Source organism: Moschus berezovskii, chromosome 20, assembly GCF_049115385.1.
Source record: "Moschus berezovskii isolate FMDL1 chromosome 20, NW_MosBer_1.0, whole genome shotgun sequence".
In the NCBI taxonomy this organism is placed as follows: domain Eukaryota; kingdom Metazoa; phylum Chordata; class Mammalia; order Artiodactyla; family Moschidae; genus Moschus; species Moschus berezovskii.
The window spans coordinates 57,501,889-57,520,352 of NC_142479.1; the positions used below are offsets into that span (position 1 = coordinate 57,501,889).

At 38.4% G+C, this 18,464-nt stretch overlaps 1 protein-coding gene across 2 annotated transcripts in view; it reads right to left on the reverse strand.

Moving 5' to 3' along the window:
* NSF (N-ethylmaleimide sensitive factor, vesicle fusing ATPase) overlaps positions 1-18,464 on the reverse strand; it is a 152,848-nt gene that overhangs the window by 33,951 nt on the left and 100,433 nt on the right. For both annotated transcript variants that reach the window (XM_055408110.2, XM_088829180.1), the window contains exons 13-15: positions 13,860-13,955; positions 6,577-6,733; positions 3,272-3,405 (exon numbers count right to left, since the gene is read on the reverse strand). In XM_055408110.2, the coding sequence (XP_055264085.1) occupies positions 3,272-3,405; positions 6,577-6,733; positions 13,860-13,955 (387 nt within the window). The remainder of the gene's footprint in view (positions 1-3,271; positions 3,406-6,576; positions 6,734-13,859; positions 13,956-18,464) is intronic.

An 18,464-nucleotide genomic window follows, 5' to 3' on the forward strand; every position in this document is an offset into this window, starting at 1 on the left:
GCACATATTATATCCATACAGCACAAAAATCACCATCTCATTTAATTCTCCTAACAATGCTATGAGGCACCTATTAATATTATCCTCATTTTGTAAATGAGAAAATAGAGGTTTACAGGTTAAGTGACTATAAGAGCTGGTAAGTGCAATGGACCTGGGATTCAAATTCAGGTCTATTAGAAACCTAAGTCCAAATTCTCAGCCAGTAAATTTTGATGTTACTCTCAGAAAAATGTAATAAGAAAATGGGGGCAGTCATTGGAAGTTCTAGAGAAGGAAATGGCAACTCATTCCAGTATTCTTGCCTGGAAAATCCCATGGACAGAGAAGCCTTATTGGCTACAGAACATGGGGCTGCAAAGGAGTCAGACACGACTTAGTGACTAAACAGCCACAAATGAGAGTTCTACAGAATACTGTTTATAATTGTGGAAAAACTTGGAAACAACCTAAACGTTCAACAAAAAAGGAAGGTTTAAATGGACATTACACAGCTATTAATTTAACATAATATTGGGATAAATTTTAATGACAATGAAAAATTTTTATAGTAAGCAGAAAAAAAACAGTATGTCCAATGTGATCACCAATACATAATACGTTGTGTGTATTTGTGTCTGAGAAGAAGATGGAAGAACAAATACGGACTTTATTTTCTTCTGTGTTCCTTTCTGCATTTTCTAAATTATTTTTGAAATTGGGAAAAGCTACATTTTGGGCGTGGGAAGGATGTACCTAAAAGGAAAGAACTGTCTTCTTCAGAATGACAAAAAATTATAAATTATTTGTGCTTTGGGGAAAAAATAAGACACCGGCTTTCAATTTTCACACTAAAAAAAAATGAAGGGAAGAGAACAATGGTGGGAGGTAGACCAGACTGTCCAAAGAATGGCATTTATATTTCATTTTCAAAAGCAAACTGGAAGACTGAGCACCTTCAGATAGGTCTGAGCCCTCAGGCTTTTGTCAAGCTATCATTAGGCAACAATGTGAAAACTATTTGCAGGGAACGATTCTGCAGTGTTTCTAATAAATTTCTAAGACACCTTTGCTTCATTCTTTTCTCCATTCTGTTTTTTAGTCTCAGAGAAAACCCAAAAAGTCTCAATATGAATTTACTATACTGCTGAAGCAGAAATATTTTTTGCAACTTTAAGAGTATACAGCTGATCCAGACAGTGAATCATGAATCCAAACGATTTTAAGTAAGCTGGTATAGACACATTTTTATACTCCTTAGCCTTCCACTCATCTGAAACCTTACCTTGAAAGGCTGCAGCAATTTAAAGATTAAATCATAAGTTATTAAGTCATTAATTTAACCATTTAAGCCTCTAAAATCAGCACATATTACCTTCCCCCCTCAAGTCAATTTGCAAGAGATTGAAATAATAAAAATGATAATATCTCACACTTACAAAGCTGCTTTGATGTGCAGGAGCCTAAAATACTTTTAAAAAAACTTTATAGAAAAGACTAGGACCATCCACCCACATCTCAGAGTACATCTGAGGTAGAACCTGGCAGCTGGTGAAAAGTAATGGAGTAAATTACCATCTGCACAGAACACAACTTTTAAACAAGTACAAGAGATACATGGAGCTAGGAAAATACAAACAGAATCAGCTGTTCAATTAAATGGGAAGTTCAGTGGCTACGGAGTCCAAGAGCTGTTTAAATTTTCACCATTTTCACTTAAAAATGGTTTAAGGGTTCCCTTTAGAGGGAAACATTGTAAAAAAAAAACAAAACACACAAAAAAACAGAAACCCCATCTACATGAGGGAGGTTACTGGTCCTAGAGAGTCTGTCCAGGTCTTCCCAGGAACGATAGATACTACTGTTTTCATCTCAGACACCAGTAGTTTGTCTTATGATATTTAAGTTCTTCTTGTGTCAGGCAACAACATTTCCCTCACTTTCACACTCAATTTTAATGACCTTGTGCAGAATATTTATCTTGACGATTCAGTGTGCAGGGCTGGAGTCCTGCTCCAAGCTCTGCCTTCTCCATCCATTTCAAGCAGTTGACACAAATGATTTTCTGCCGCCTGCACAAACATGAGACTAATTTCTCAAACACATTTTTGGGGAATCTGCTTTTGAAAAAAATGTATTTTCCTCTTCAATCTCCTCCCTAAAGAAACACTTAGGTAATTTTATCCTACATCTTTATAAAGTGAGGGCCTAGGAAGGAGGTAAAAGCACACCTGAGCTATCTTTACTAGGTAGCAGTCCCATTCTCAAGATTCTTTTCCCTTACTCTGGCAGGCAGATTCTTTACCAGCTGAGCTATCAGGGAAGGCCCCTGGCTTTCTTACATCTCTTTAACTTTTAACTTACAGTCAGTTCTTATCTATAAAAACATCAAGCATGAAAAAAAAGAGTTTAAGTAAAAGAAATATTTCAACTAGATATATAAAAACTAACCTTTCTTCAGTCTGGGAGTATGCAAAATCAGTGAATCAATGAAAACCAAGTGAGGTGAAACAGCATTAAGAGTATTTAGCACTGATTTTTGTTGTTTTTGTTTTTAATGAGCAACCACCTACTATTCTAGATGCCTTACACGGTACTTACTTGAATGTAAGAGCAATGAACCAGATGATCTGAGAGGTCTTTCAGCGCTAGGATCCTATTCTATGTTGTAACTTTCACCGGTGGTTCAAACCAGCCATGCTAAGAAGGTGACAAATGGTACTTGGAGAAACGCAGAGATAAGGACCACCCGCCCTAGGTCTGCAGGGTGGACGCTGATTATTATCTAAGACATCACCATCTTTCTGTGGGGGTTTTGAGAATATCTTTCCAATGATATAACTTTGTTCTTTCCCAAACAATACAGTCAACTTAACTGACCCCATTCTGATTTTGCAGATTGACGAGAGAACTTAAAAAATCCTAAATGAATTTGCTCCACTCTACTCAAACACACTTAACTCAGACCTTTCAGTGGATACAAACTTAAGAAATGAAAAATAATCCTAATACATACTAAGTAAAGCATAATCTGGAAGATAAAGGTACTCTAATAAAAATACATTATAAAGTTAAATACTATATTTAGAACAGTCACTGTTTCCCTCCCCCCAAATTCTGCTGATCATTTCACTTGAGAAGAACATAACTGTTATGGCTTATATATATACACGTGTGTGTGTGTCTATGTATATACATGTGCAAAGATAAATATATATGTACATGTGTATGTATACACACACACGTACATCTAGAAGGTAGGAAGTCAAAATGAAAGTAAAATTCTCAATACCTTCTTCATGGCCTGACACTTGGCTGTCTCAGAAAAGCCAATCATCTTATCAGGAGAACAGATCTTGATGAAGGGGAAGTTGGATTCCTCTGCAATCCTAGCAGCTAAAGCTGTCTTCCCACTGTGAGGAGGGCCTGCATAACGACAGGAGCAAGTCAGGGGAAAAAAGCCAACCTAAGCAAAGGAGAACCAACAAGTTTAAACTTTTATCCACAAAGGACTGAGGCCTCAACCAGCTGCTCATTAACATTTCCTGACACAATTTCACGGCAGACATGTTTTCTCTTATTAGCAACTAAACAAACTGATTAGCATTTCTCAAAAGTATGATGAAATATATTCCTTCTTTCTTTGTCACATAACCTTAATCTTTCAAGCTTCTGGCTAAATATACAAAATACAAGGGTTTTGCTTCTTTAAAAAAAAAAGAGAGAATGCATTCAAATGCATTTCAGTACTTATTAGTTCTATCAAATCAATTGTCTGACAAAAAAAATACAATCTTCTTAGGAGATGATATTAGGGGCAGGGAAAATTGCCCCTGCTCAGCTGCTTCAGTTGTGTCCGACTCTCTGCGATCCTGTGAACTGAAGCCTGCCAAGCTCCTCTGTCCGTGGGATTCTCTAGGCAAGAATAATGGAGTGTGTTGTCATGCCCTTCTCCAAGGGCTCTTCCCAACCCAGGGATCGAACCCAGGTCTCCTGCGTCTTCTGCATTGCAGGTAGATTCTTTATTGCTGAGCCACCAGGCTAGAAAGCTAGACTCAGGTCTTCTCATGAAGGCAACAAAATCTATAAACTCATCGGTATTTAGACAACTCCTCCTTCCCTTCTGTGTAATAAAAGATATGCCCCTCTCCCACCCATAAACCGATCAATTATTCTTTCCCATCTTCTCAGAAACCTGACATCATCAACTGTACCCTCTCCCCTATATGTTTCACCTATCCCTCTTCCCTGGAGCCTTTCCAACAGCATTTAAACATGCTCTAGACTACTGACAGTTTAATAAAAATGACTCTTTTTTGACTTCACTACTTTCAACACTACTCTGCCTTGTCCCTTCAAACTGGAACCTCCCTAAACAATTATCTACTCCAGCTGCCTTCACTCACCTTTCAACCATCCTCAAACCAACCTCATGGCTTCCATTGCCATTACATGGCACAGGCTCCCATCAGGGCCACCAATGACCTCGATCTCACCAAGTCCAACACTGTAATCTGCTAGCCTCTTAGGAGTATTTGATACAATTGACAGCTCTCGTCTTTAAATACCTTTCTTGCCTTCTGTGACAGCACGTTCTCTTTTCCTTCTCTTAACTCTCTGGTTATTCTTGCTCAATCTCCTTTGTCAATTCTTCCTGCTTTACTTAGTCCTTCAACATTGACACACCTCAGAGATCAGTCCCAGACCCCTCTTCCTTCTCAACCTTCCCTTTTTCTAAGTGACTTCATCCACTCCCATCGATTGAGCAACAGTCTACACACTGACCAACTCATGAATGTATACAACTAGCTAGACTTGTCTTCTGAGCAGTGGGCCTACATATCCAATGGGCTACTCAACATTTTCCATTCAGTTATCCCATAGAATAGAACTGATTCAGTGACTCAGGCTGTTTAAGGAAGGTATTTGTTGTTTAGTCGCTAAGTCATGTCCCACTCTTTTGCAACCCCATGGGCTGCAGCCTGCCAGGTGCCTCTGTCTATGGGATTTCCCAGGCAAAAATACTGGAGTGGGTTTCCATTTTTTTCTCCAGGGGATCTTCCCGACAAAGGGATTGAATCCACGTCTCCTGTACTGCAGATGGATTCTTTACTGCTGAGCCACCAGAGAAGCTCAATCATCCTATAGGAACCTTGAACTTATGTGTCTAGAAGTGAACTCGTGATCTTTGTTTCTGAAATGAACTTCTCTACTAGAGCTCCCACTCTTAGTAAACAACATCATTCACCAGCCCTGAATAACAGAAACTTGGGGATCATGTTTGATACCTCTCTCCATATTCAATCTAGCTACTGTTTCTAAGCTTCAGCTTCCTCATCTACAAAATACAGATATAGCAGCATCTACCCTTGAAGGACTGAAGTGGGGTTTAAATGAGAAGGTATGTGTAAAGTGCTAGTAGAGTGACTGGCAAACAGTTAAGAGTTCAAAGAATGTTAGCTTCATTATGCTTAATACTTAATCAATAATTATTATAAAGTCTTTTATTCTACCTCCTAAATATTCCTCAAAATAGTCTACATGACTCCATTTCTTCTACTACTATGTAGCTTCAAACCGTAATCAGCTCTCATTAAGACTATCGCAACTGCTTCTCACCACTGGTCTTTCCCATATATTAATATTTTCGCCACTCTAATCCAATCTCTATCACAAAGTGGTCATGATGTTTTGAAAATACAAATCTGATCATATCACTTCAGTGCAAAAAACCCTACAAATGGCTCCCCGTTGCCCCTCAGATAAGAGTCTAAATCATTAATGTGGTCTACTAGGCTTTGCATGAACTGGCTCCTGTCTACTTCAGTTTCACCTTTTAGCCAGTCTCCCTTTCTGTTTCAGCCTCTTTCCAACCCTGGGCTTTTGCATACACTGGTCCCTCTGCTTAGAACACTGTCCCCAGTTACTCTGCCCAACCAGCTTCTCCTCATCCTTCTGGTCTTGGCTTAATGTGCTTCTCAGGGAGCCCTAACCCTCAGACCTTTGGGAAGAGCTAGATTCCATTGTCATGTGGACTCTCTGAACTTTTCTGTTGTTCTACTAATAGCAATAAAAAATAATTGGAGAATAGAATGTCCTTCCTTTTTTGTCTACTTGGTAAAATCCTCACTGATCCTTCAAAGTCTATACTGAACAGTTTCTTTGACCACTTCTGGGCAAGATGACTTGCATTCATATACCCTTACACACAAACATGGTAGTTAGGCCTTTTTCATGACCAAACTGATCTCTGTGAATGTCTTTGTGTCTCCCAGGACCAATTCAATGCTTAAAACATAGTAAGTACTCAGTGAACATTTATTTAACTGAATTGAGTACTATGTTGTATCATAAGAGTCTATTAAGTAACAGAGAAATTTAGATACAGAAAATGAGTTACTATCAATCATCAGTAACATTCTACTCCAAGAAAATTTAAATTTGTGCACAATATTGGAACACAGAACGGATCGCGATTTTCAGATCATGAACAAGTTTAGAACTGAAAATTCAGTCTTCTGGAATGTGCTAAATGGTTTTGTTTAAGTGCTTTAAAAAAAAAAAAACTTTTGATGCCATCTCATCACTTTTTCTCACCTTCCAAGAGGACGCTGACCAATGGTGTGCGGTCACTGTTTTTAGTCTGTTGAACCAGAAGTTCCCCATCTTCTAGAACTCGAGTAACTGGATCACCCCATTTGATGATACCATTCATAATGTAACTTGCATAATCCTCTTGGTTTGTGCCAAATGCCTATGAAGGAAAAGAACAGTTTAATGTACTGTCAGTGTTAGTATTAAGACTTAACTATTTACAGGCATAAAGGATGAGCAATAATTCCTATATGCGAGTGCTATAACAATATCCCATATTAATATAAAAGCCCTGAAAAGCAAAAAAAAAAAAAACTTATAATTTTTCACTTAACTTCTGACCCAGTTAGGGGAAAAAAACTGCTTTTATACTAGTTAATGGAATAAACAATAGACTCTAGGCTCAGATTCTATGAGAGCCCAAGCCCTCTCAATCTCTGAGATAGGGTATGTTCCAAGGTGCTTGTTTTTGTAAGGAGGACACGGGCTGTTTCTGTTAAGAACAAAGAGAAAGAGGGAGAATATGGATTTAGAACATGAAAACGGTTGACTCAGCACACAGAGATACTGCCCTAACACCGACTATAGGTGTCAGGGATTAAAATGGAAATATGAAATTGTACTGGGGCTCTGTGATGACCTAGAAGGGTGAGATGGAGGGGGTGGGAGGGGATTTAAGTACATATATAGCTGATTCTTGTCCAACTCGATGAAACTATGAGCCATGTAAGGTTACCCAAGACAGATGGGTCATGGTGGAGAGTTCTGACAAAATGTGGTCCACTGGAGATGGGAATGGCAAACCACTTCAGTGTTCTTTCCTTGAGAATCCCATGAACAGTACGAAAAGGCAAAAAGACAGGACACTAAAAGATGAACTCCTCAGGTCAGTAGGTGCCCAATATGCTAGTGGAGATCAGTGGAGATATAACTCCAGAAAGACTGAAAAGACGGAGCCAAAGCAAAAACAACACCCAGTTGTGGATATGACTGGTGATGGAGGCAATATCTGATGCTATAAAGAGCAATACTGCAGAGGAACCTGGAAAGTTGGGTCCATGAATCAAGGCAAATTGGAAGATGGCAAGAGTGAATGTCAACATTTTAGGAATCAGCGAACTAAAATGGACTGGAATGGAGGAATTTAACTCAGATGACCATTATATCTACTACTGTGGACAAGAATACCTTAGAAAAAATGGAGTAGCCATCACAGTCCACAAAGTCCGAAATGCAGTACTTGGATGCAGTCTCAAAAATGACAGAATAATCTCTGTTCATTTCCAAGGCAAATTATTCAGTATCATAGTAATCCAAGTCTATGCCCTGACCAGTAACGCTGAATAAGCTGAAGCTGAACAGTTCTATGAAGACTTACAAGACCTTCTAGAACTAACACCCAAAAAAGATGTCCTTTTCATTATAGGGGACTGGAATGCAAAAGTAGAAAGTCAAGAAATACATGGAGTAACAGGCAAATCTGGCCTTGGAGTACAGAATGAAGCAGGGCAAAGGCTAATAGAGTTTTGCCAAGAGAACGCACTGGTCACAGCAAACACTGTTTTCCAATAACACAAGACTCTACACATGGACATCACCAGATGGTCAATACCGAAATCAGACTGATTATATTCTTTGCAATCAAAGATGGAGAAGCTCGATACAGTCAGCAAAAACAAGACCGGGAGCTGACTGTGGCTCATATCATGAACTCCTTATTGCCAAATTCAGACTGAAATTGAAGAAATGGGGAAAACCACTAGATCATTCAGGTATGGCAAATCCCTTAACGATTATACAGTGGAAGTGACAACTAGATTCAAGGAATTAGATCTGATAGAGTACCTGAAGAACTATGGATGGAGGTTTGTGACACTGTACAGGAGGCAGGGATTAAGACTATCCCCAAGAAAAAGAAATGCAAAAGGAAAAATGGTTGTCTGAGGAGGCCTTACAAACAGCTGTGAAAAGAAGAGAAGCAAAAGGCAAAGGAGTAAAGGAAAGATATATACCCATTTGAATGCATAGTTCCAAAGAATGCACAGAGAGATAAGAAAGCCTTCCTCCGTGATCAGTGCAAAGAAATAGCGGAAAACAAGAGAATGGGAAAGACTAGAGATCTCTTCCAGAGAAGGCAATGGCACCCCACTCCAGTACTCTTGCTTGGGAAATCCCATGGACAGAGGAGCCTGATAGGCTATAGTCCATGGGGTTGCTAAGAGTCGGACACGACTGAGAGACTTCACTTTCACTTTTCATGCATTGGAGAAGAAAATGGCAACCCACTCCAGTGTTCTTGCCTGGAGAACCCCAGGGACAGAGGAGCCTGGTGGGCTGCCGTCTATGGGGTCTCAAAGAGTTGGACCTGACTGACACGACTTAGCAGCAGCAGCAGCAGAGATCTCTTCAAGAAACTTAGAGATACCAAGGGAACATTTCATGCAAAGATGGGCACAATAAAGGACAGAAATGGTATGGACCTAACAGAAGTAGAAGATATTAAGAAGAGGTGGCAAGAATACACAGAAGAACTGTACAAAAAAGATCTTCAGGACCAAGATAATCACAATGGTGTGATCACTCACCTAGAGGCAGACATCTTTGAGTGTGAAGTCAAGTGAGCCTTAGGAAGCATCACTACGAACAAAGCTAGTGGAGGTGATGGAATTCCAGTTGAGCTATTTCAAATCCTGAAAGATGATGTTGTGAAAGTGCTGTACTCAATATGCCAGCAAATTTGGAAAACTCAGCAGTGGCCACAGGACTGGAAGAGGTCAGTTTTCATTCCAATCCCAAAGAAAGGCAATGCCAAAGAATGCTCAAACTACCACACAACTGCACTCATCTCACACGCTAGTAAAGTAGTGTTCAAAATTCTCCATGCCAGGCTTCAACAGTACGTGAACTGTGAACTTCCAGATGTTCAAGTTGGATTTAGAGAAAACAGAGGAACCAGAGATCAAATTGCCAACATCCACTGGATTACTGAAAAATCAAGAGAGTTCCAGAAAAACATCTACTTCTGCTTTATTGACTACACCAAAGCCTTTGATTGTGTGGATCACAATAAACTGGAAAATTCTTAAAGAGTTGGGAACACCAGACCACCTGACCTGCCTCTTGAGAAACCTGTATGCAGGTCAGGAAGCAGCAGTTAGAACCGGACATGGAACAACAGACTGGTTCCAAATAGGAAAAGGAGTACGTCAAGGCTGTACATTGTCACCCTGCTTATTTAACTTATATGCAGAGTACATTATGAGAAGCGCTGGGCTGGAGGAAGTACAAGCGGGAATCAAGATTCCTGGGAGAAATATTAATAACCTCAGATATGCAGATGACACCACCCTTATGGCAGAAAGCAAAGAAGAACTACAGAGCCTCTTGATGAAAGTGAAAGAGGAGAGTGAAAAAGTTTCCTTAAAACTCAACAGTCAGAAAACTAAGATCATGGCATCTGGTCCTATCACTTCATGGCAAATATACGGAAAACAGTGGAAATAGTGATAGACTTTATTTTTGGGGGCTCCAAAATCACTGCAGGTGGTGGCTGCAGTCATGAAATTAAAAGACACTTGCTCCTTGGAAGAAAAGTTATGACCGACCTAGATAGCTTATTAAAAAGCAGAGACATTACTTTGCCAACAAAGGTCAGTCTAGTCAAAGCTATGGTTTTCCAGTAGTCATGTATGGACATGAGAGTTGGACTATAAAGAAAGCTGAGCACTGAAGAACTGATGCTTTTGAACTGTGGTGTTGGAGAAGACTCTTGAGAGTCCCTTGGACAGAAAGGAGATCCAACTAGTTCATCCTAAAGGAGATCAGTCCTGGGTGTTCATTGGAAGGACTGATGCTGAAGCTGAAACTCCAATACTTTGGCCACCTGAGGCAAAGAACTGACTCATTTTGAAAAGACTCCGATGCTGGCAAAGATTGAAGGCAGGGGGAGAAGGGGATGACAGAGGATGAGATGGTTGGATGGCATCACCAACTCAATGGACATGAGTTTGAGTAAACTCCGGGAGCTGATGATGGACAGGGAGGTCTGACGTGCTGCATCCATGGGGTCACAAAGAGTTGGACATGTCTGAGCGACTGAACTTAACTGATAGCTGATTCACCTCATTGTACAGCAGAAACACAACACTGTAAAGGAATTATAGTCCAATAAAAGATAATAAATAAAAATAAAATTTTAAAAAAGTGTGAAGTGGTAATGAGGAGATCTTATCCACATGAGTCTGGTGGTAGAGGACATAAGTCAAATTTCACCAAGGTAAGTGTATGTATAAATGTAAGATTTAGCAAAACGTAGAAATGAGCAGAAGTAATGAAAGACTGAAGGGTGAGGAAAGGAAAGTGATTGCTATATATTATAACTTTATTTGCACTATATATTGGGGCTTAAATCACATCCCTCTTCATTTTCAGCTTCTAATGTCAAATTGCAACTCCCATCAAACCAACTGCCAAAAGTAGTTTAAAACTTTTGTAGCTATTTACTTAACTGAATAGCACTTCCGTAAGGTTAGCAGGAGAAGAAATGAGTAGGAAAATAAAACCCAGAGTAATGCAAAAGTCATATACCTTGAGAATTTTGAATTAAAAAAAATTATCACAACCCTCAAGTTAATTTTTCATTCCCCAATTATGGAAATATCTTAACAGTTCTTTAGAACGTGCTCCTCACAGAAAGTCATCCTTTGTAACATTGTCTTTAAACAGTATACTCATAACTCGACCACCTTGCTATCAAATCATTTTTCAGACTACTCTTTGGTCTTTTCATATACTAGTGCTTTGATTCCTGAGTACTCCCTGTTCTGGATATGGTAAATTCAATGGCCCTATAAAAAGTTACAAGGGAAGACCCTAATAAATACTGACTGGAAGGCTGTTGTAGGAAATATGTAAATTGGCTGCTTTTTGTCTTAATTACCCCAGATATATACTCCCAAGCCTCATAGCAGTGTTAAGATATCTGAACCAGAAAACAGTGACCCTCTTATACTATTACATAACATATAGAGTCATCCTTACTTATCCTGTCATTCATTTTTCATTTTATCCCCCAGACTCCTGGAATAAATAAAAGTAAGTTACTGCTTACTTAACTAAGTTGTCATAATTGCCTCTTCCTTATAGCCAAATTACTTGCTTTAAAAATTTTTAAGATAGTTTGGTTATGCAGGGCTCTAATATTTTTGGTAACTATTATGAATAACAACAGCAAAATATTAAACCATTTCCACTGCTGAAAGTATTTTATATTTAAAAGTCACAACAGTCATAAAAAAGCAGACAGGGCTAAAACAAGTTAATTTCTGTCTTTAAAGGAGATAAGTGCAACAAATAATTATTGTCAATAATATATGAAGAATTTATACAAATCAAATAAAAACAAACAACAGAAAAATAGGCAAAAGACATGAACAGCATATCACAGAAAATTCTCATATGGGTGACAAACATATGAAGAAATAATTAATTCATGGGTAATCATTGAAATGCAAATTAAGATAAAAATGAGATCCCATTTTTATATCTAGAAAGAATAGTGAAAGTGAAGTCACTCAGTTGTGTCCAACTCTGCGACCCCATGGAATGTAGCTCCTCTATCCATGGGATTTTCCAGGCAAGTGTACTGGAGTGGGTTGCCATTTCCCTCTCCAATTTTTATATCTAACTGAATGGCAAAAATTCAGTCTGACAATACCAACTGCTGTACAGGATATAGAGAACAGGATCTCTTTTACATTACTGGGGGCTTCCCTTGTGGCTCAGCTGGTAAAGACTTGGCATGCAATGCAGGAGACCTGAGTTTGATCCCTAGGTTAGGAAGATCCCCTGGAGAAGGGAAAGGCTACCCACTCCAGTATTCTTGCCTGGAGAATTCCATGGACTGTATAGTTCATGGGGTCGCAAAGAGTCAGACACGACTGAGCAACTTTCACTTTTCTTTACATTACTGGAGGAAGTGTTTATCGGTTTGACCACTGGGAAAACATTTTGAAATTCCTAGTTCAAGGCTGGACATTCATATTCCCAACAACTCAGCAATTTTATTTCTAAATATATATCTAGGAGAAACTCACTCAAGGATGCCTTAGCAGCACCTGCTTGAAATAACAAAAAACTGGTAATATTCCAACTGTCCATTGACAGGAAAATAGACAAACTTTGACAGTCGCACAATGGAATGTTATTCAGCAATGAAAATAAATGAGGCATAGCACAGAAAATCATACAGATGACTCCTGATAATAAAATATGTAACAAAACAGAAAGTCTCAGAAAATTATTATAAACTAGATTTATACATTGTAGACTAATGACTGTATGTCATCAATCAAAGATTAAGATGAATCCAATTCCATGCACCCAAGGTCCATTTAAGAAAGAAGGAAGCATACACACCTTTTTAAGAGGCCTTTCTACAATTTATTTTTGTACTAATACAGTTACTCAAACATGAGTGGTTGTTTTACAGGAAACAGGTTAATAATGTACCTTATATGCTAAAACTCCAACCATGACCACTGAGTTTTAAGTATATTTTAAGAAAATTGACCTTTTTAAAAAAGAGCACTGAGCATAATTAAGTTTCAGAAACGAGAGGACTGAGAGGAACTAGAGATGTTGAGCAAGAGAAAGGAATGCCCTGGAAGAGGTTGGGGAAAGGTAGAAAAGAGATGAGAGTTAATTTTAAATGTCAGTAACTATATATGAAGGATGGATGAATTAGGATGAATTTAGGTTTCTGTAGCTTCAGACATATAAAGAACCAATGAAAAACTAGTTCAAAGCAATTTAAGAACTGTTAGAAACTCTCAAAATTGAATGGCCTGCCTTATAGGATGGTAAGCTCCCTATCATGAGCAATATTTCAGTAAGTCTTGGCTTCCCTGGTGGCTCAGATGGTAAAGAATCTGCCTGCAATGTGGGAAACCTAGGTTTGATCTCTGGGTTGGGAAGATCCCCTGGAGGAGGGCATGGCAACCCACTTCAGTATTCTTGCCTGGAAAATCCCCATGGACAGAGTAGCCTGGTGGGCTACAGTCCATGGGTCCATGGGGTTGCAAAGAGTCAGACACGACTGAGCGACAGCACAGCACAGAGTTACTGAACAGATGTTTCTTATACTGGACAGTTACACTATTGAGATTTTATGTTTTTTTAAAAACTACACATGATATAATCTTCCAAAATACAGGGTAAAACAGCACTTATTTTTCTCCTGACTTGTTATTTTTTTGACTTTGGCATCACTTGATATTTGTACTCACTGGTTTGATATCATTCTCCAAAGAAGCAAGGAAGTCCCCTCTTGTCACCTGCAGGCTCTCTGCTTTCTCCATGTCCACTTCCACTTTAGTGCTGGCCTGATGAGAAATGAAAACAAAATGTAAGGGACTTTCAAGATTAAAGAATATTTTCAGCCTAAGAATATAACACTTGAGGATTTAAAAGGCCTATTTCCACAGAATAAAAAACATAAAAAACAAATTCACAAACATATACACATCCTTCGCCTGAATGATTCCACTTCTAGGTGTTTATCCCATGAATATATTCACAAATGTGCACAAAGTTGTATGCACCAGGAGATCTACTACAGCAATCTCTAAGAGCAGAAGACAGGAAGTACATTAAAAGTCCATGGAGAGGGTACCAGTTAAGTGAATTACGACACATCTATACTGAAGAGCATTAGATAGTCATTCCCCCCCCCCCCGCAAAATGAGGCATGAGGAGAAGAAAATATAAAGAGAGGGGTCTCTAAGAAGGTGGTTGCCTATCAGAATGCCTATCAGAATGATACACACACACACACACACGTCCAGTTCAAACCTGTAGGATTTTGACTTAACAGATTCAGGAGAGGGTACAGGAATTCATATTTTTAGAAAGTACACAGGTGGTTCTGATGCTCAACCAGGTTTGTGAACCATTATCCTGGGAGACCAAGGACCTACGACTTTGATTTTTACTCATACTTTGTGCTCATGACTCTGTGTGCCAGCTCCAAATACTCTGCTCATTGCACCTGGAGCTCCTACATAGAACAGACATCTGGAGAAGCATCAAGGCCTTTATCAGCACTTGGAGCTGCCTGCACCTGATGAGTGATTAAGATACCGACACACTTTTTAACGTGACTGGGCTCACTCCCAATATCACAAGGCAAGTGAGTCTAATTTTTAAAATGGTACTATGGGTTTTTGTTGTTTTTTTTAAAAAACCTATCTTCAAAAAATCTGACTATAAAACCAAACTATGTTAAGCAATATCTACCTTCTAAAGATTATTATAAAATATGAATTATGTCCCTTAGAAACTGACTGCTGAGACAAATAAAATGACAGACATTTTATAAAATCTCAGCCTTATGGATAAAAAGAACTGTCAGAAAACTGGAACAAGATGGCAAACAAAATACACTTATTTATCTCCTTTCCTGCCCCAAATCCCCGGAAATCACACAAAGTGAGAGAGAAAGCTTCAAAAGCAGGGAACATGAATCTGGAAGTTTTAACTTCCTAATCTAAGACAAGTCTCAGAGGAAGGAGAGGAGAGAAAGAATGACAGAGAAAAAAACAATAAAAGAAGAAAAAAATTTTCCTAGCTGAACAAAAATGTATCTTTGCAGTTTAAAGGTTTCAATGAGTAATCAGGGTAAACAGGAAGAAACTTACACCTGTCTAGACATACTACTGTAAGCTATCAGAGCACCAAAGGTGAAGAGAAATTTCTAGAACCTTTCTGAGAGACAAAAACAGTTCACCTGTAAAAGGAACCGAAATAAACACTAGAAACTAGGACACAATGTAACCATGTCTTCAAAAATCTACCTGGTTATCATTACCCCAGAAAATGATTCTCGTGTGTACATAGGGAGGCATGGGCAAGTGTTTTCATAACAATGTTATGAAATACTATTATGACTTCCTCTTAGATTGAACCTGCATTCAAACGACAGAAACATATAGCAATATGAAAGGAAAATCTTGTCTATCTTTAGGCATTTGCTGAAAAATAAGAGATTCTAGGACTGCAACAAGTCTGAAACTTGTATTTTTACTACTAAGAAAGGACTCACTCAATGAATTATGGTGAATTAAGACGGTTGAGGGACAGATATTTTAGAACAGGTTGTTCTCAGGCCTCTATGAATTTTATAAGTTACCTAATTGTAAGTAAGCAATATTACAGTTAAAAACTTTTTCTGCCTATTCATTAAAATAAGTTTCTTAAGGACTTTTCTTGGTTAACTTTTACTATTTTTTCAAAAATTAAAAAATTTTAAAAAATCTACAACTTTGAATTTTTACTCATTCAGAAAAACTTTTCTCACTTGTCTGAATTTGATCGATTTTTTCTGCATTTTATTTATAACAGCTAATCAATACAGAAGAGGCAACATCTTTCAGCTTATACCTGCAGAAACTAATAAACTTGTATTTCAACACTAGCAAATATCCAGTGGTCACCCTTAAATTTAATAACCTTTTAAATCTGACCTTTCAAAGTTCTTATCATTCCTCTTAAATTAAGGGTAGAATGACCTTAATCAATCAAAACTCTACAGAAAATAAAAAATAATTTTATGGAAATTCTGTAAACATAAATCAGTTCTGACTCCCTTATAAAGTACACCTGTGTCCTGAATTTATTTCCTTATAACAGATTAGCACAGAAGAAATTTGGGTTATGAATCTTCTCTACCTGAAGCAGAAATTCCTTTCAGCTAAAAATAACCAAATGTCACATGAATTTTAGGTGACCAGAAACATGGATCTAAGTATAAATGACATGAACATCAGGTGTTTGTGACTAGATCTTCCACTTGTTTCAGAAAACCTGAAAAAAAAACAGGTTAACAGAGAAGGCTTGTTTAGTTTATCGCATCTGACTTTGTCAAGTCTAATTATTTTGAAAAAGAAGCAAAATAACACTAGTAATGGCTTTATTTATTTACTTGGCCACGCCATGCAGTTAACAGGATCTTAGTTCCCCAACTAGGGACTGAACTGAGGCCCTGGCAGTGAAGGCTCTGAGTCCTAACCAACTGGATTGCCAGGAAATTCTCAATGGCTTTTTATAATACAAAGGAAGAACGTCATAATAAACAGATGAATGCTGTGTATAAGCTCTACACCAACGGTAAGTCATTCAGTTTCAAATTAAATACTTCTCCATCAGTTACTACTAATAAAGCTCTGAATATATACAGCGATGAGCATGCAAAAACCGTGTGCTTTTTGTCCAACTGAGGAGGAGTCCTGCTGGGAAAACAACGTCTGAAGATCTGGACGATGCCGATTGTTTTTAAATGCAGAAAAGAGAGCAAATAGCACCCTTTCTTTCCTGAGGTTAGAGTCTTACACATCTCTCCCTTTCCTCAAGTACCTATGAAGTCCTTTGCATCGGGTATTTCACAGATACTCAAAAGAATCAAAAGCTGTTTGGTACAAAAAGTTTTGGTCACAAGGCTGTATGCATCACCTAAGTTCAAAGATAATTTAACCACATGGAAAAAGTGAGGGAAATAATGGCCACTATTTGTACTACTTCTTATTTGCAAATCTAAAGGACAATATATTCTGTACAGTGGTGGTTAAACATTTTAGCTTTAAATTAGAAATATTATAACTGCAAATAGTTAACAAAAATTTAAAAAAAAACTCAGAGATGGAAAAGGATATATATAGTACCTTCTCAAATGAGCCATAATAACAAAAATGGAAATAACAACAAACATTTATATAGTTTGTAAGGCACTTTCACAAACAGTATTTGATTTTATTTTCACAAAAACTTGATGAAATAGGTAGTTATTTCCTCTTGACAAATCAGAAACAAAAAAGTAGAAAGAACAGTAACACATAACCACACCTTCTGACTACAAAACCTGTCACCATCCCACCATTCCTCACTGCGTGTGTAAATAAATCCAATATATGCTGGAAGAAAGCATGTTTCTTAAGAATGGCTTTAGAGACATTTGGGGATAAGGTTATTGTGGTAACAATGACAAATGACTAAATAAGATAAAAATCCAGTAGCTAATGCATATGAAAAATTTGAAACTAATAAACTAGTAACTGTGGATTATAGTATCAAGAAGTACTGATGGTGGACTGAAGTGAAAGATCAGTACGGTGGGGAGCAGTTTCCACAACATTTATATAATTTCTCTTGAAGTCACCATCACTTTATCACTTTTCCTAAGACATTTCTTACAGCAAGGAGGAAGAATGAATGAAATGACTGAAATGAATGAAAGAAAGGATGAGTGAAATAAAGGCTCCAGCACTGATTTCCCACACTATACAGCCCTTTGGTATTCTTGGGGTCTTTTGTTTTTTAAAGCAGTAGTACTACTATCCTCCTCGCCACAAGGTCTCCAGTATTCTAAAGACCTTTAACACCTTGTCTAAAGAGGGACTGAAGCTAAAGCTGAAACTGCAATACTGGCCACCTCATGTGACGAGCTGACTCACTGGAAAAGACTCTGATGCTAGGAAAGGTTGGGGGCGGGAGGAGAAGGGGACGACGGAGAATGAGATGGCTGGACGGCATCACCGACTCTGTGGACATGAGTTTGAGTGAACTCCGGGAGTTGGTGATAGACAGGGAGGCCTGGCGTGCTGTGATTCATGGGGTCGCGGAGAGTCGGACACGACTGAGCGACTGAACTGAACTGAACTGAAAGTGGCCTCTTCCATTACGGCAGTCATCCCCAACCTTTTTGGCACCAGGGACTGCTTTTGTAGAAGACAATTTTTCCACAAATGCGGGAGGGTTCAGGTGGTAATGTGAGCGACAGGGAATGACAGATGAAGCTTCGCTCCCTTGACCACCTCCTGCTCTGTGGTCCAGTTGCTAAT